The sequence below is a fragment of the Mustela nivalis genome (assembly GCF_964662115.1).
Source record: "Mustela nivalis genome assembly, chromosome: 7".
NCBI lineage: Eukaryota > Metazoa > Chordata > Mammalia > Carnivora > Mustelidae > Mustela > Mustela nivalis.
The window spans coordinates 24,957,633-24,976,878 of record NC_139026.1 but is presented as its reverse complement, the minus strand read 5'-3'; the positions used below and the strand labels follow the sequence as shown (position 1 = coordinate 24,976,878).

General features: G+C 45.8%; 1 protein-coding gene across 8 annotated transcripts in view; it reads right to left on the bottom strand.

Moving 5' to 3' along the window:
- TMCC3 (transmembrane and coiled-coil domain family 3) overlaps positions 1 to 19,246 on the bottom strand; it is a 262,682-nt gene that overhangs the window by 56,267 nt on the left and 187,169 nt on the right. Inside the window, exon 1 of one of the 8 annotated variants that reach the window (XM_082739312.1) lies at positions 11,718 to 11,974. The exons of the other annotated variants lie outside the window; for them this stretch is intronic. Coding sequence (XP_082595438.1) covers positions 11,718 to 11,795 — 78 coding nt within the window. The 5' untranslated portion in view covers positions 11,796 to 11,974. Of the gene's footprint in view, positions 1 to 11,717; positions 11,975 to 19,246 lie in introns of those variants that run through there. 8 annotated transcript variants of the gene reach the window in all.

The window sequence follows — 19,246 nt, the reverse complement described above, 5'->3', positions numbered from 1 at the left end:
GTACACATTCTTCGTCCTGTAACAGCTTCTGCAAACATGTGGAAGGTCAGGATTCTATGTTAAATAGAACTTGTTGAAAGGCAACATCTATTCAAAAGAGAGAACTGAAAGCACATTTTTAAAAAAACAATGAACTTCACCCTCTCTTCCCCTCTACCTTTTAGCCTTTTTTTACTGTAAGGGACACTGGAATCATGCCTACTTGAAAGTTTATAAACGCATGAGCTAGAGTTCTCAAAATGTTCACTTCAAATCCCGGTTTGAGGGGTGAGGTGGGTAACAATCCAGAAAAAAATGTACCAAAACCATAACCTCTGATTCAATAGTTTAAAAAAAAATTTTTTTTAAACCCAGACAAAAATTAGAAATTTATAAAACTACAGATGTAGACAGCAGTATATTTTTAGAGGCAGCTAGCAATGCGAAAATTGGTACAGGTATAACTGTCATTCTTGTGTAGACATCTAAAGGGGAACCAAATTCTAAACAGGCCAAATATTGGGGCACGTGGCTAGTTCAGTCAGTACAGCATGAGACTTAGGGTCATGAGTTCAAACCCCATGCTGGGGATAGGGTTTACTTAAATTATATAAAAATGGGCCAAAGATAAAATTTATTAAATCATAAAATGTATTAGAAGAACATGCTGTTTGGGTGTTTAAAAGAATCTCAAAGATTCACTATAAGAATGACACAAATCCTGTAAGCCCTAAAATTTTTAAATTTCTTCATGGCAAGGTCTGGTTACTATTTATTCAGTGTTTGCCACACAGGCTCCATACTCAGCACACACAGCGAATCATTCAAAGCAGGTAGTAGGCAGACTGCTAAGACGGTTCCCAAGTTTCCTACCCGCTGGTGTATATACCCTGTATGACAGCCTCCCCTTGTGCGTAAGCAAGACTTCTGAATGCGACAGGGCTTCACTCCCGTGATTAGGTTATGTTATATAGCAAAGGTGAAAATATTTTGCAGATATAATTAAGGTTCCTAATCAGCTGACTTGGGCTGATCTGGGTGTGCCAAGCCCGATCAGGTAAACCCTTTATGAGAGGGTCTCGAGGAAGAGAAAAAATTCAAGAGTTGGGGCTCTCTCAAACTACATTTTGAGAGAGCCAAGCAGCAAGGAATAGTGGGCAGCTTCTGGGGCTGAGGGGCTCAGTCTTAGAGCTGCAAGGATCATAATAAACAACCAGTGACTTCAGAAAGGGATTCCAAGTCTCAGACTAGACTGCAGTCCTAGCTGACACCTTGCTTTTATTTAGGCTAATGAAATTCTGAGTGGAGGACTGTGTGAACCAGACCCCGCCACGAAGAATGCAGCAAGTAAGCTGCACTGGGATCCCTGGCCCATGGAAACCATGAGATGAGAAACAGGGGCGTTTGGGTGCTAACCTATGGCAATTTCCCACATGACAGTAGAAAATACAGTCGGGAATGAGGAACTGGAGAAAATGTACATGCCAAACAACTTATTCAATCAGCACAAAACTTCTACAAAACAACTTAAAAGATTAATAACCCACTAGATAAATGGCCAGAATATATTAACAGTCACAACGCACATGTTTTGTGAACATGAGGATCAACCTTTTGCACTTTTGTTACATAAGACGTAACCACTGGGAGAATCTGGGGGAGGGAAACACAGACATCTCCAAGATTATTTCAAAACAAAGACTTTGATTATTTCAAAACAAAGACTTTAAAATATGATTAACCTCATTTGTATCATAAGTATTTATTAAAATGAGCTACCAGTTTTCACTTATCAGATTGGCAAGGATCAAAAAGTTTTGTGATAGACAGTGTCAGAAAGACACGAGTCGAAGCCTGTTCATACATGGATGGTTATAAAAACGCACTCGGTTTATATATATTCACTGCTGCGTCCCTACCTCCCAGGGTAGGACAGAGTAGGTATAATTTACGTTGGCCACATTGTAACTTGAAATACACTCTTTGCAGAGTGATTGCACTTTTAAGGATTTAGCCCACTAACATATTCTTCCCACGTGCAAAAAGAAGCCTGTCTAAGGGCAGTTGCTGAAGTGCCCGTAAAACCAAACCCTAGAAGCAATAATGTGTCCTTTCATAATAATTAGATGACGGAATACCCATAAACTGGAATCCTGGACAGCAATTTTAAAATAAACTAGATTAATCTGCATTGATAGGACTCAAGCATGGAATAGGTTTTTCCAGCTTCTCAAGACGGTGCAATTTTCCAACGTACCCACATTCACTCATTCTGATGGTTTTCACAAAGCCCCAACCATGTACCAGGATCCATGTGTAGATGAACAAAGACAGCCATCCCCCCCAACCCCCCATGTCAAAGGAGGGAGCAGGTGCCCACAGGCACAGAGGGGAGCCGGGGGATCTGCTAAGGAAGCCAGAGTTCGAGGGCCGAGGGTGGGTGGGAGACAAAGGTCAGATGAGAAACCCTGGGTGTCAGAGGGAGAAATTGGGATCCTGTCTTCTGGAAGGATGAAGGATTTAAAGCACGATATTCATAAGACATCTTGCGAAGCACACGGTTACTGTTGAGAGAGAAGAGAAGAGAAGTGGTCAGTTAAAGAAGTTCACGATCTGGAGACCGTCTCCAACTTCCTTAGAGGTGTCTCGAAGTATCTCAAGCTGAGTACCTGTGGTAAGCTGAGTCACTCTGACACACCCCCTCAGCTCATGCCTGAAGACGTGCTCATGCCCATAAAAACACAAGGTCTGCGTGAAGTCCTCCTCAGCCCCGCCATCTTGTGGGATGGATTCAAAGGAGATACCTCATGCTGTCTTTAGCTGGAGAAATACTTGTAAGGACCCTTCTCAAGCACTTGGACAGGCTTCACTCCGCCATGTTCCCGACGAGCTCTACACCCAACAGTGAAGAGTTGAATTAAAGCAGCAAACCATTAAGCTCCATTTCTTCGATCTTCATCCCAGCCTTCTGTGCTTTTAATGGTTGAAGCTTTCAAGCACTTCGCCTGATGCCAATACACAGCCCGAACAACTCTTGCTGAATGGGCCTCGGATTTTCAGATAAATTAGAATCTATGCCAACGAGAGATTCAGTCTCAAATAGAGGCCACCTGCTCCAATTAGTGAGATTAAAATAGTACACCACTGACTGTCTGAAACCGAGTTCCACGCCTTCTGGATTATCACAGTCTCTTCATAAAGATGGTAAAAAGGGACCATTGGCCCCAACGCACGGTTGCACATACTGGAGTAAACGTGTTGAGGTGCTAAAGCGTAGCTTTCACTGAGGGCATACTTTATTTTTGGACAAGCTCCAATCTCAAGTTTCTGTGGAAGGCTGCAGCTCAAGTTACCATTTAATTTCCTTACAACAAGCCTACATACACATCTTAATTAAATTCAAGTTTACTTCAGAACACAGAGCTGAAATTTCTTTCCCACCCACCTTCTGTCCCTGCCTGAAATTCCCGGAGTCCTTATTTTCTGATGTTGCACTTTAGCCCAACGCTTTCCACGGCCTTGGTTTCTCTCAGGTCATCAGAAGACGGGAGCTCTGGCTCAGAACACATACGATTCCCCCTTTTCCCAACTTCTTCCAAGTAGTCCCACCCGGACAAGGCTGCCTTCAAATCACCAGAGTGGGCTTCTGTTCATCTCCACACACTCAAATTTTCATAATCCATGAAGAAAAATATTTCCAAGCATCTTCTAAGTCGTGGGTCTAAAAGAAGTATTTCTAAAAAGATGAGAGATGATACAATACAAACACCCAGTGTTTTCCAAAACGATTCTGAATTATTTTTGGTGACATAAAGCGAAAGCAGTAACACAGAATCACCGCCAGCCAACCATTCCCTTGAAAACCATCCGCGAGGCCATCCAGGTGACTCTCGGGAAAGTCTCTATTCAGAGCTAACAGCTCTACTGATCTCTAGCAAGGGCTCCTCTTCGCCATCTCGTACTGTAAGCCCTCAGGGGCTCAGCCAATATTAACTACAAGAGGAACATCAGTACTCTAAAAATAAATTTAAGTTTGAAGGAGTGAATGGCTTTGGAAATATTAAATAAATCGTTGTACAGGTGCAAGTAAGCTGTGCGTAGGTGTGGGAATGACTGGAGTTTGGGGAACTCTGGGGCGCACGAGTGACTCAACATCAGAACAATGGGTTTCCTCACACCACTTCTCACACCTGTTTGCAGGGCAGGTAGGTGGAGAAGTGGACGATCAAGTCGGACTCCAGAGTCCACACTCTTAACCCTTCATCATCTTCAAATCCAGAAGAAAACTAAGAAAGTGATGCTGGGGATAGAGAGGCAACGGTGGTTGAGAAGGAAAGCCAGGGGATGTGGTGAGTAAGCCGGGGAAGGGGGCCCTGAGAGCTTCCCAGGCACCTGGTTTGGGAACATGTTGGACAGGGCAAGTATTCCAGGCTCTAGGCTGGGGGTGGGGGGGGGGGAATCTGAGAGAATGAACAAAGTCCAGAATATGGACTTTGAGATACTCTTTATTATGTGCTAAAGCCACCTGACTCCCGGGCCATGGAAGGCAGAATTCAGTTTCCCCCAGGGAGGCCCTTCACTGGGGACTGGCACTGAATGTGCCAGTGGACCCTAACCCTGTCCTCCCACTACCCCTGGGGCAGACGATTGTTTGCATGGCTAAGAACCAGATGATGTTTCTGGTGTGTTGCATGAAAATTACATATGCAGAAAACACTTGGTGCTGGAAGATGCCCTCAATGAGAGTCTCACAGGAATGGAAAGATTCGGAGGCAACAAACACCAGGTTTGAATTCTAAGTTCGTGTATGTATGTGTGTGTGTGTAATGCACTCCATGACTTATGTATCTGGCACATATTTTGCCCAATATCCTATCCTAACAGGTAGAAGGTAAAGACAAAGATTAACTCATTTTGCAAAACTTTATTCTGGGGGGGGAAAACCAACAATAAAATCAGAAAATATCATCTTTACTAGTGGCAACAGAGCTCCTGTAGCTAAGCAGTCTGATACAGGAAATGTCTCCCCCTCTTCCCACCTAGTCCCATCAAAAATCTGCCAACAAACTCGTAAGGATGATGGCCCAACACTAAAACACTCAAACTCATTTTTTTCCCCACCTAGAAAACTCACAAAATTTAAAATCTGTCCATCAATTCTCTATTGCAAATAACTTCAAATTCTCATTCTATTTAAATTCTGATATATGTATTCCATATAACTTAGCAATTAGCTTGGTATCTGAAAATATTTAAGACTGTTTTCTGTTAAGGAATTCTCTTTTTAAAAAGGAGCTGGCATAATGGTTAGTCCTGGCCAGCCAGTATTAGTTAGCTCATTTCACTGGTTACAGCCTGGCTGGATGTCACTCTTCTACAGATGGGATGGTCTGGAGTTATGTCTACATTCCCGTTTCAGTTCTAACGTGTTAAAATCCTTGAATCTACTTTCCAGCACTCTGCCCCACATATTGAGAAGCACATGTCCTCAGTCCAGGGAAGCTGAAGTCCTACTGGGAGATCTGCTATGGCCAGACTGCGACTTGACTGCCACAAGGAAGAACCAGCCTTGTTGTGTCTTTCAAGTGTTCATGCTCTGGAGACCAAATACCAGGCTGGAAGATGGTTCTTTACTGATGCTCTTAAATCATGAGCTTATTCAACAGCCTTTAAGACTTCTTCAAATTTAGTGGCAACAATTTTGTATCGTAGGCTTATAAAAACTTCGTAAATCATCATTCTAAGCCATTCGTTCATCAAAGGTTTCCTGGGCACATAAGATGATATACAAAGGACTGGCAACACTCTGTATGGGAAGAATCCTGAACCCACAGTGTGGCCAGGCATCCCGTAGAAGCTGACCACACCCGTGCTCCAGCCCCCAACGGGTTTCCGAAAGACTGAGCTGCTCTCCAGGATTCATCTCAGACGTAGAAGCCGGAGAAGTGGGTAAAAGGCAAGTTCTGCAATTAGATCCGGGTTCACCAGATCCTAATAGCCACAGGACCTTGGGCAAATGAACTGCCTGGGCCTCAACTTCCTCATCTGTAAAAATCCAGCTGCAAATAGGATATGATGAGGATTAAGGAGATCATGCATCTGAAGAGCTTAGTATTGTGCCTGGGGTACAGTAAGGAATTAGCACGTTGACTATTAAGACTGTTTCTGCATTCTTCTTTTAGTCTATGTTCTGTTTGCCTCCTTATGGAGGAATAATCAACAGATAAGCTGTTCTTCTTCAAGCAACAACCCCTTCTCCCCAAGTCAGTGGAAGCAGTTGGATCAGCTTTGGATCATACATCCTGGCACTCCTTTTCCAAGGCATGTAAAGTCCTTGTTCTGATTCACAGTATAGTGATTCATGGTTCTCTCCCTTCTCTGTCAACCAGCCCCCTCCACTGAAAACATAAAAACACAAAGAAACAGCAAGGCTGAAAGCTGCAGCCTGTCCCAAGTCAAGACATGGGCAACTTCCATCCAGAAAGATCAGGATGATTTCTGACCTTAAGAGCAGCCCTGGAAATTCAGGCCCTGGGACGGAAGTGAAACACATCTTAGATCCAACTTGGTAGCAGCTGTCTTCGTATTCAGCCCGGATGTGACAAGCGGGTGTGCTGGCAGTTTGTTCTCCTCTGAAGGGAGAGCCAGTGAGCCTGTGGCAAAGCACAGCTCAAAATACACACACCCCATCAATTCATCCAGCCACAATTTAAGAAAAATCAGACTAGAGACACTCATCATTATTCACCGCACTTTTAATGAACTCCTTCCTCCGATCACTGATCAGAAGAGTACTCACACAGCCCTCCAGCAGGTCAGGGGCCCCCAGGACAGAAGTCTGTACCCACTCACTCTTGTGCTGGTCCTGGAAGTGGGCAGGTGATCATGAGCTTATTACATCACTGCCCAGCCATTTCCACTCTGAGAAGGGCTATGACATCCTCTTCCCTTCGACAGCTGTTGGCCATTAATCGTCACGTAATTCAAGGTCTTTTTCCAAACCACAAAACACCTAATGATGAACTACAGGTAGCCACTATGCCCAACACAGGTTTTACTTCAGATGTTAGAGACCTCTGTACTTATTACCATTTCCTCCTATAAAATAGGAGGGGAGTTCCTGGGCCACAAGTGTAACTAAAGCACAATCACCAGATATTAAGCTTCCAGAGACAGCAGGATGCCTGCTGCATTCACCGTTACACTCCTAAAGCCTAAGGTAGCCGCTAGCTTACGGGAATGTGCTCAGCAAGTATTCGCTGAATGAATGAAACCTCTTGTTCTCAAAGTGCCAGTGTCTACAGTTTATAAACATTTAAGTGACAAATGCAAATACTGTTTAGTCAATGTGATAAGGAACATATGACAGAAGAGGGACAAAATGCTAAAAATGCCCCCAAATAATCTATTCTGTTCACAAAATTAGCAGACTTCCCATTCTCAAGCTTATGACCACTTCCTATAGGGTGGTAACAAAAATAGCTACCATCTACTGAGTTCTTCCTGGGTACCTGCCATTTTATAGATGTTACTGCATTTACTCCTTATAACAGCCCTGGGGTGTAGAAGAGGAAACTGAGACTCAGAATGATTATAGAGTCCATGGGGGCACTGGTGCAGGACGTCTTGGAGGCTAGCGTAATGAAAGTGGCTCTCTAGGCAGAATACTCCAGTCCTTGTGGGCAGGATGGATAGGGGTTGACGAAATTGGAGAGCAATGAGAAAGCTAGTGTACCATGATCAATTCTGGAGGGTCATAAGTGGCTAAAATAAGGTAGGAGATGACTGGGGGCCAAAGGGAAGAAGGAACCAATTCCAGAGAAAAGCCCAAGAGAGACCCAGTGGAATGGCTGACAAATGAGAGATGGGAAGACGGTAAACGCTCAGGATGACTAGTGATTCCGCTTAGCAGTGGTACCCACAGAATAAGAAAAAAAGTATTCACCTTACCCAGGGAAAAAATATCTAACCTCGAGTGTACACAACTGTTTTTTGGTTTTGGGGTTTGTTTGTTTTTTTTAAACAAATGCTCTCTTCTTGAAGACTCATGATCTCTCCCAGAAATAGAGACTATTATCACCTCTGTTACAGACGGGGAACTGGCGGCTCAGAGAGTTCGAGCTTGGCTAGTGCTCCCTCGGCTAGGAAATGGGAAGGGCCAAAATACGATCCAAGTCACTTGATGCAAGAGCCCCAGCTGCTGACCACTATCCACAAGTGGCTGAAGGTGCCATTCTAGAACATTTAAAATTAGAACAGAAATTCAATTCACACATAATTAATAAAAACCAGTTAATATATAGGAAGTGGACTGCCTGCAGGCTTTAAAGTAGGATTCAAACTCTGCGTGCTTTTCCTTGTAAAGTCGGGCATATTATTCTGTGTGTCGAGTTAACATGCACCTTTTCTGAGTTTTACCCTGATGAAGTTTAAAAATGTGAATGATCCTGACTTGTCAACTTAGAGATAATCACAGAATTCATTAGTTATATTACATTTTCACCAAGGGGAGGAAATCTAGGTTAATCCACCTGGCTATAAAAATAGACTCCTGCAACGTTAAAATAGTACACTGCCTCATTATTATTCTAGTCTCAAAGGCTTAACCAAAATCAGCAAGAGACATGTGTATTTTTCCTGTTATCACAACCAGGTATCAATTTTGAACTTAAAAAATGACCATTCAGTAACCAAGAACTTGACCTCTTTGGAGTCTCAGCCCCTTCCTTGGAGGAAACTGTGTGTCTCTGAAAGGTGAACTCAACTCATCCAATGCATCTTTAGTTCTCATTAGAGTATTTTTAGGTGAGCCCACAGAGGGTCCTTTTACAATCCTATACTAGATGGTTTATTGCCAAAGGGACAGTGACATCAAGAAATTAAACCCTAGGGGCGCCTGGGTGGCTCAGGGGGTTAAAGCCTCTGCCTTCGGCTTGGGTCATGATCCCAGGGTCCTGGGATCGAGCCTTGGGTCATGATCCCAGGGTCCTGGGATCGAGCCCCACATCAGGCTCCCTGCTCAGAAGGGAGCCTGCTTCCTCCTCTCTCTCTCTCTGCCTGCCTCTGCCTACTTGTGATCTCTGTCAAATAAATAAATAAAATCTTAAAAAAAAAAAAATTAAACCCTAATACTGCCTGATGTTCTCCTTCTACATCACATGTTTTCTCAGTGTAGAAAAAAAGCACGTCTTTATAGCTAAATCTAAAACAGTTCCACAAAACGGGAGGTAGAATCATCTGAAAGGAGAAATACTTTCTGCACAGGAAAAATTGTTGGTAGTCTCCCTTCATTACAGCACGGAAGGGAAGCCTCAAGGACAGACTCAAAATTACATCGGCCTCCCTCGAGGAAAGTCACGAGTTTACAAAATTTCCTCGTTTCATTCCCTGCCGTCTGAACAGTAAAACCCTAAAAGCAGACAGTCAAGAAGTGTAAAGAGGGATCTCAGCATTGCTGCTAGAAAACATGTTGTCACTGTCCACTGAAGTTCTACTACACCTCGGATCTGAGATTATCTAGTCCTCATTATCTAATGAGATTGCATTTGCCCAATAAGCCAACTTAGAATAATCACTACATACAGTGGCTAACCTGGGTTTAAAACACAGTCTATTTTTAAAAATCAGGTGTCTTGGGGCACATGGGCAGCTCAGTGGTTAGCGTCTGACGCTTGATTTCAGCTCAGGTCATGATCCCAGGTGGTGAGACCCGGCCCCAGGTCAGGCTCCACGATGGATGTGAAACCTGCTTAAGATGCTCTCTCTCTCCATCTTCCCCCCTCCCCCAAATCAGGTATTTCAATGCCTCAAGAAAACAAGGTAGTATGTGTAAAATCGTCAGTAGAATTTTAAAGAAAATAAACAACTCCCTTCACATAAGATTATGGTACATTAACAGAAAAGGGAGGTGCAGAAATGGAATATCGGGGAACCAGCAGAGACAAACTAAAGCTACAGATAAATTATGTGTTTGCTTTGCCACTTGCCACCCAGGTAGCTGAAGTATGAACTCTATCACTACCATTTCATAGACTGACTTCTGCAAAGTTCTGTGAGACTCGCCAAATCACTTAAATGAGCTCACAGTGAGCCACCCATCCCTCAAAGATTACTAATCCTCATCCCTCAAAGATTACTAATCCTGTTTACACAAAGATTATCACAGTTGTGACAAGAGAAACCAAGCTTCCACACTTTTTTCAAGTCTGAAATTTCTTCTGTCAACGGCAACATTAATAGACTCCACCAATTACAAATGCGTTAGAAAACAAGCTTCACCTTGCTTCCTCCTTAACTCTGTGTTAACCAGCAGTCATCCTTCCCTAAATTTCTAACTGTAGGTAACCAAAGATCTTTCACCAGTGCTTTCTTCCAAGAGTTTATGGTTATTTTCATAACAAACTGTTATGAAACTTCTAAAGAAAATGTAAAACTTATGGTGAACATTCTATAATGTACATATTTGTGGAATCACTATTCTGCACACTTGACACTAAATATAACATTGTGGGTCAACGATATGTCATTAAAAAAAGTGTGAAAAAGAATTCTTTCCGGGAGTAGGGGTGAGTGGAGGGGATGCGGTAACCTCCACCAAATAAGTTTAATCTGTAAAAATTTAAACCACTCCGTTAACTCAGTTAACAGATACTAAAGGAAAAAGGGAAACAGGGCCTAGTTACTTCACCTCTGGGATAACTGATTAGTTCTCCAAATTATGATTAAACTCCCAAATGCCGCACTAGGCGCTGAGCTGCATTTGTCCCTCGTGCCACTTTTCTCATTCAGTGGCCTCTGGATCTTGGGAGATGGCAGACCAGAATTCTCGCAAAACCCTAACTGTGAACTTTACACCGGGAGGGTGACACGCACATGCTGAGATCTCCAACAAGTGAGTGGTTAGCAAAGAGCACCTTCAGGTAGCTTTGCCAGACAAGTGTCAGGCGGAGGACGTGCTGTTTGGCAAAGGCGCTTCAGTCGGCCAAGGGACTGAAGAGCGCAGAAGGCAAAGGGACCCCCAAGCCGGCGGGGGCCTCCGCTCCGGGGAGGGACTGGCGCCCAGGCTGCGGCCTCCTGTCTTCATTTTGAAGCACTACAGGGCTCGTCTCCGCTGCTTGCTCTGAGGAGCTATTTTCGCCCACAGCCAAAATCAGCAACAGCAAATTACACTGCAAACAATGGAGAGGGCGCCCGCTCGGCACGGCTGGGAACTCCCGGGCTACAAGCGCGAAGGCTGACTTTTCGCTCGGGCAGAGCCGGGGCAGCCGCCGCGCGACACCGGGAAGCCGGTGCGCCGCCGCCCCGCGCCCGAAAGCCCGAGAGCTGGGGAGGCGCGGGCAGCACGGGAGGTCGGGAGGGCGAGCGTGCTGTCCCACCCGGGCCGCGGCCGGCGGGCTTCCCTCGCGTCCCGGCCCCGCACGGCGGGCGCTCCCTGGCGGAGGGTGGCGAAGCGCGGGCCGTCGGGGACACCGGGCGCGCGGGTCCGGCGGGCGCGCGGGGAGCCGGCGGCGGCGGAGGGCGGGGTCCGGCGGGCCGGGCTCCGCTCGGCCCCCACCCCCGACCTGGGCTCCGGCGCCCCCCATTCCCAGCCCCCGCGGCGCGGACCGGGGGCAGCCGGGGAGGGAGGGAGGCAGGCGGCGAGAGGCGGGGAGCGAGAGTTGGCGAACACTGGAGCCAAAGCCCCCCGGGCCTCGCCCCTCGGCCCGGCGCCCCACCGCCGCCCCGCCCGCGCCTCTCACCCGGCTCTTGCAGCGGTGGTGCCGGCCCGGGTCGGAGTAGGTCCGGTCCACGGTGAGCGCCGTGTCGCTGCCCGGCATGTCGGCGCTCGCACCGGCAACTTTCCCGTCTCCTCCGGCCGCCGCGCCGCCGACCGTGCTCAGGCGTGCTCAGGCTCGCCCTGGGAGCCGCGGCCGAGGGGGCGGCGCGGGCTGCTGCAGCTGTTGCCGACACCCGCGCTGCTGCCCTGCGCCGCCGCCGCCGCCGTTGCTGGGGGTGGTGGGGGTGGGGACCGGGGTGGGGGAGGCGGAGCAGGGACGCCAGAGTCTCCTCCCCCTTCCCCTCTCCCCGCCTCTCCGTGCCCGCCCCCGCGCCGGGGCCCAAGACCCTGCCCCAGGTGCAACTTCTCTCCCTCCCTCCCTTGCTGAAACTTGAATCCGCACTCTCCCACGCTGGCTTCGTTTTCCTCAAAATTTGACGGACATCTACTCTATTTGTGAGCTTATTTGTATGATTATGATATAAGATGGATTTTTGGCAAGGTGTTGAGGCTTGCCTTAAATGCTTTCTTTTATGCTATTTTGTTTATTCAACAAGCACTTCTTGGGCATCCACTATGGGCCACACCCTGGGGCGGGGACCAGAGTTTTTTTGGTTTTTGTTTGTTTGTTTTATTTTATTTTATTTTTAAAGATTTTATTTATTTATTTGAAAGACGGAGATCACAAGTAGGCAGAGAGGCAGGCAGAGAGAGAGAGAGAGGGAAGCAGGCTTCCTGCGGAGCAGGGAGCCCGATGCGGGGCTCGATCCCAGGACCCTGAGATCATGACCCGAGCCAAAGGCAGCAGCCAAAACCACTGAGCCACCCAGGCGCCCCTGTTTGTTTTAAAGCCCGTGTTTTTCTTACGATCCTGCTGAGCACAGAGCCCATTTCCATCTAAACAAAGGTCTATGGAGTTATGTATTTTAATTTTGTATATCTGACTCACTTTTATGTGATTCCTACTTGGAAGTCAATATATATTGTTCTATTTTAGAATTCTCTATTTCCAATGAACAGTCCCTGCCCACAAGTCATCTGGGATCTAGGGGCTCAGTGGGTTGAGCATGTGGGACTGAGGTTATGATCTCAGGGTTGTGAGATCAAGCCCCCCACTGGGACTACAGACTAGGTGTGGAGCCTGTTTAGGATTCTCTCCCTTTCCCTCTGCTCCTCCTATCCTCCCCACTCCCACCTCAAAAAAAATTTTTGTATTCTACAAAACAAAGGACTGGTGAACGATTAAATATGGTACCTGAGCCAATATTCGGAACACCTCATCTGGTTATGAAGGGTGTACTAATGGGATACTGAGTTAAAATACTATAGTTGAAAAAAAAATATTGTAGTTGCAGCTGCTTCAAAAAGAACTCGAGTTAGAGGGCCAGGTAACAAGCCTAGAAGGAAGGGAGCATATGATTCTCCTCTTCAAAAGGGGGGGGGGGGGGTCCTCGCAGGCAGAAGAAAAATACTGAGCATAAAACCAAAGGTCCTTTTCCGGTTTCCGAAAACTTCTTGACACCAGTTTAGAGGGTGTCTTCAGGAACAGGAGGAGGACACGAGAGGAAAAGTAGGTGGAGACCACGTGCTGCCTGGCTCTGCTTTCCGGAAGAGGGAGTTCAGCCTCATTCTGTGGGTGCTGGGCAGCTCCTGGAGGTTTCTAAATGGGGGAAATGACAATCTGAGGATGGAAGCTGGAGGACATTTATCTGATAGCCATGTGAAACACTGATTAAAGATGTGTAAAGGACACCGGTTAGAGAACCACCTAAATGTCCTTCCAGAGACTGAATAAGTAAAATATGATCCATCCATTCAGTAGATGATTAAGTAACTGTAAGAGAATGAAGCAGCTCTTTACTGCTACGGAGATAGCTCTACCACACATGGTTAAGAGAAAAAAGTCATGTGCAGAGTAACACATACAGTATCCCACCATTGATGTAAAAACAGAATATATGTATCTGTTTGACATATGCATAGCATATTTTTCCGAGAGGATAAACAAGAAATGAGGGAAACAGACAAGAGACTACTGGCAGGAGGGGCCACATACTAGGTGCTTCCATTTATACCTGTCAGTGGATGAACAAATGATTCCCATGAGCAGCCCTCCGGAGCTCAAGCCTGACTCTCAGGGAGGGGAGTCACAGTCATAAGTGAGCAAGCAGTAAGAGCCATTCCGATAAGGTCAGAGAAAGCCGCTGACCATGCAGAAATTCCCTAGGGATTCCCAGACACAACTAAAAGTACCATAAAGGAGTGGGTGTCCCCAAAGAGCCAAAGAAAAGCGACTGGACTGTAAAGATAGGTGTCTATGTTCATCTAAAAAACATGGCCTCCACTGAGACTGGGGAAGGCTCTATGACTGGAGCAGATCCCCACAGACTTGAATATCAAAGGAGAACAGAACAGTTGCTGCAGGTATGTGGACCTTGTTCATGTGTTATTGTATTTAAAACTGGGTTGGGGGTGCCTGGCTCACTTAATCAGTAGAGCATGTAACTCTTAATCTTGGGGTTAAGTTTGAGCCCCATGTCAGGTATAGAGAGTAGTTAAAAATAAAATCTTTTTAAAAATTCCTGGGTGGCTCAGTTGGTTAAGCGACTGCCTTTGGCTAGGTCATGATCCTGGAGTCCCAGGATGGAGTCCCACATCGGGCTGCTTGCTTGGCAGGAGTCTGCTTCTCCCGTTGACCTCTCAATCTCAATCTCTCTCTCTCTCTCTCAAATAAATAAAATCTTAAAAAAAAAAAGAAAGAAAGAAAGAAATGGAATCCACATGCCTGCCCAGGTAGCTAGAAGAAAGGAATGGGAGATTTATTTTTCACTCTATATGCTTTTTAAACTTGAATGCTTTAGTTGTGTGCATATATTAACTATTCAAAAAGTAAAATTAAAAAGTATTTTTAAATAAAGGTAACTTATTAAAATTTTAGAAGAAATAGAAAACCCCATACAGTTCTAACACCATTTAAGAATTGAAATCAATAGTTTAAAACACCCCTGGACATGCCCCCACCTTCCCAACCCCCAGGAGAAGACACAACTACACTAGGTGCAGAGAGTTTTTCAGGCAAGTCCTTCCAAAGCAGAAAAGAGAGAGATGGAGTGTGTGTGTGTGTGTGTGCGCACGTGTGTGCGTGTGAATTTAGCTAGGGTGGCCGGAGAAGGCCTCGAGGATAAGGTGACATATGAGCAGCGACCTGAGAATTAAGGGAACCAGTTATGTAGATAAATGAAAATTTCAGACAGAAGAAATAGCAAGTACAAAGGCCCTAAAGCAGGAACATTTTGGGAGTGTTCCCCCCAAAAAAGGCAGGGAGGCTGGTATTCCCTGGAAAGAGAGTAGATGAAGTCAGAGACATTTTGGAGGCCTGATAATACAGGAAAATTATTTAGGCCATTTTAAGAATTTTGACTTTAATTCTGAGGTACACAAGAAGATTTAGATAACTTTAAACCAAGTAGTAGAGTGACATGCTCTGCCTTTTCACTTGGGGAAAAAAAAATAATCCCTACCTCACAGCATACACAAAAATCAACACCAGATACATTAAAGACCTGAAGTAGAAAAAACACAGCTTTTAAAACTACCAGAAGAAAATGGGATAATATCACTCTGCTCTAAGTCCTCAGAAGTAAGTCAAAAAGTGTATAAGCCATAAAGAGGGGACTACATTAAAATTTTTAAACTTTGATTAATGAAAAGAAATAATAATAAAATAAAGATAAGCGACAAACAGAACTCAAGTTGAAAGAATCAGTAAGGATGAATTTCACAATGATTAAGAAACAAACAAACAAAAAGAAACCAAGCTGCGTGAAAGTACATGAAGATTCCATTTGTGTCAAGTTAAAAATAAATGAAGAATAAATGCCATTTTTATGAGAACAAAGATTTGTGGCTGAAACTATTAAGAAGCTAAAGAGCTTGAAAAACAGAAATTTCAGGGCAGTATCTCTGGTTGGGAGATGAAGGATTCAAGGGGAGAGAGGTGAGAGATGCTGAACAGGCTCTGTGTGTGTGTGTGTGTGTGTGTGTGTGTGTGTGTATGTGTGTGTGGGTGTGTGTTTAAGATTTTATTTATTTATTTGACAGACAGAGATCACAAGTAGACAGAGAGGCAGGCAGAGAGAGAGAGGAAGGGAAGCAGGCTCCCCGCCGAGCAGAGAGCCCGACGCGGGACTCGTTCCCAGGACCCTGAGATCATGACCTGAGCCGAAGGCAGCGGCTTAACCCACTGAGCCACCCAGGTGCCCCTGAACAGGCTCTGTTTAACAAAGTACTGTTGGTACACCGGATGCGTATTCATTCACACACACAGACGGTTTCCAAATAATTTAAAACTTTACAGGCAACAAAGACTCAAGGGACAGATGTGCTAATGGCATCCTTAATCCTGATATTTACATCACCAGTTGGGGTATCTGCTCATATAAACAAATATAATAAAAGACTTATTATAAGTGTTAAAGCTTGGTAAGAGCGAGAGAGTCTGTTGCTATTAAGTCATTAAGCCAACTTAATCTTACAAAGATCCATTCTGAAAATCCAACAAAATCCATCTTTGGGTCCCCCCCCCATTTATCTGATACCCATTTTTTTTTCCAGCTATTTAAGGCTATAACAAGTGTACTACTCAGGTGTGTTTGTATGTATATGTGTGCACATGACTTTAGAGAGGCCACACCTAAGCAAAGTCCTTCACAAACCAAGGCTGGGCTTTAGAAGGTGTGTCAGTGGGTCAATGGGTCAATATACTTTCCATTTCTATTCCCGTGTTGGTGTCCTTGGTACTCTGTCCTGGAAACGCTGACCCTCAATGAGAATGATGAATTAAAACTTCATTAGGTTTACCTGAATGTCAATTGGTAGACGATGTCCTTTTTAGGTCATTTATTTCATAAACTAGTAAACCAAAAGCTGCTCTATGGGACATTCATAGAAAATAATGTTTTTAAAAACACAAATTAAATAGCACAAAAGCAAACCTCCACCCCGCAAAAAAAGAAAACAAGCAGAGCTGATCACCATCTGGCTCTTCTACTAGGAAGGAGAAGAGGCAGGCAGACCCTGTCTCCACCTTTGGAGGCAATGGGTAGGAGTAGCGTCAGTCCCTGAGAGAGAGAGAACACACAAATGTTTCCTGTCAAGGTAGGAATTCTCTGTTCTTTGGGGCGCCTGGGTGGCTCAGTCAGTCAAGCGTCTGCCTCTGGCTCAGGTTATGATCCCAGGGTCCTGGGATCAGGCCCCACATGGGGCTCCCTGCTTGGTTGGGGAGCCAGCTTCTCCCTCTGCCTCTGCTGTTTCCCCCTGCTTATGCTCTCTGACTTTATTGCTCAAATAAATAAGTAAATAAAATTAAAAAAAAAAAAAGGAATTATCTATGCCTCTGATACCTCCCCCAAATCTCTCTGTGCCAAAAAGAAAAGAAACAGAAAGAAAAAAAAAATTCACACTTTATAAGTCACAAAAGCAGGCATATCAATAAGGAATGCAAAGGTACAAAATCTAGGTTGTAAAACAAGAATTTACTTCCAGAGCATAAGCAGCCGGGTAAGCAGCAAAGGCTAGTAAGCGCCAAAGGAGCAGACCGGGGAGTCTGAGCTGCAACAGTTTGAAGTTTGGAACAACAAGAGAGGCTTTATAATAAAGAGGAAGGATTACACTTGACTTCCGCAGTATTTGTTGGTTTGCCTGCCCAGCATGCAGTCCTTTATTCTCAACAATAGTGGCTGGATTTTTCTTTTGGGCTCTGACAGCCACCCTCTGGAAGTGGTTCAGGTAAGGCAGACCCAAGCCCCCTTCTGCCTCCAGGGAGTGGCACTCCATGGCCCGGGCCAATGTGAGGGTGTTGCCAAGGCTTGTGTCCAGGCAGGCACCTGACCCAGTGGGAGTCCATCAGAGTCACCCCTGAGGCTTCTCACCACCGTTGGGGGAAAAGCTGTGCCCTTGCCAGGCCCTCCTGAGCTGGTGCCACATAAGCCGGCTGCGGTGGTGGGCCTCCTCACCACCCCATACGGACAGCCCCCAAGAAGAAAGCAGAGCCATGAAAGGAGAAAGATTCAGTACTGAGTTACAGAGGACTAGATCCAGCTCTTCCCATTATCTGGTCCTGCAGGACAAATCACCCGGAAGAGTATCAGCTGACAACAGCTCCCATTCATTTGCCGGGGATTCTGCCATCTGATCAGCCTCCAAGGGGAGTGGGTGAGGCTGCCAGGGGCTAGAGCACAGGATGGCTTCATTCATTCCAGGGGGTAGCTGGAATGCCTGGCACTGGGCCAGGTCTCTGTGGCTATATTTTTTATATTTTATATTTTGTAGTCACGTGTTTTCCAGGGTTCCCCTCTCTCCATCAGAATGGCTGAGGCTTCTTCACGTGGTGACTGCCTTCCAAGACAGCAAGAACAAACACAGCCAAGCCTCCTCTAAGGCCCAGCCTGGCACTGGCAGGTGTCCCTTCTGTCACACCAAATTGGTTAAAATGAGTCAAAAGTCCAGCCTCCAGGGGTGCCTGGGTGGCTCACTCGGTTCAGTGTCTGTGGGGTGGTCTCAGTTCAGGTCATGATCGCAGGGTCATGAGATCGAGCCCCACATCCGTCTCCAAGCTGTGCATGGAGTCTGCTTAAGATTCTCCCTCTCTTGGGCTGCATGGGTGGCTCAGTGGGTTAAGCGTCTGCCTTTGGCTCAGGTCATGATCTCAGGGTCCTGGGATTGAGTCCCAAATCGGGCTCTCTGCTGGGCAGGGAGCCTGCTTCCTCCTCTCTCTCTTCCTACTCTCTCTCTCTCTCTCTCTCTTTCTCTCTCTCTCTCTGCTTGCCTCTCTGCCTACTTGTGATCTCTCTCTGTCAAATAAATAAAATCTTAAAAAAAAAAAACGATTCTCCCTCTCTCCCTCTAGGCCCCTCCCTCCTCATGCTGGCAAGCTCTCAAAAAACCAACCAACAAACAAACAACAATAACAACACAAAGTCCAGCCAGCTCCGGAGGGGCAACAGGATCCACCTCTAGATTGAAGGAAAGGTGTGTACAGACAGATGTGGGAGAAGTTGCTGGCTACCCCCATGGCGACAGATCACCACACCAGTCCGTGACCAGACCCCCTTCCCAGTTATATGAAGACACGCATTGCTCTTCTTGCTTAAGCCAGTTTCAAGAATCCTGACTAACACAGCGTATGATGCTGGCTGTGAGCAGAAAGAAGACAGACAGAAGGGTGGCATTCAAGAGAAGGCAACGAGCGTGGACAGCATGAATGGAGGAGAGTGAGGAGGAACCCCAGTGAGGGCAGAGTTTCATCAGGTCACTAGCTGGACAGCCTTCCTGGGTCAGTCCATGCCAGGTGACCTCGTGGACTATTAATCTTAGTCTGTATTTCTCATTTTAACACAGAAGTTATAATATCATGTCACGTCAATATTTCATGTAATAATTTGTGCACTCCCCCTCCCCAACCGCTAGATTACAGGTTATCAAAAGGAAAGGACTCTGTGTCTTAGATAAACG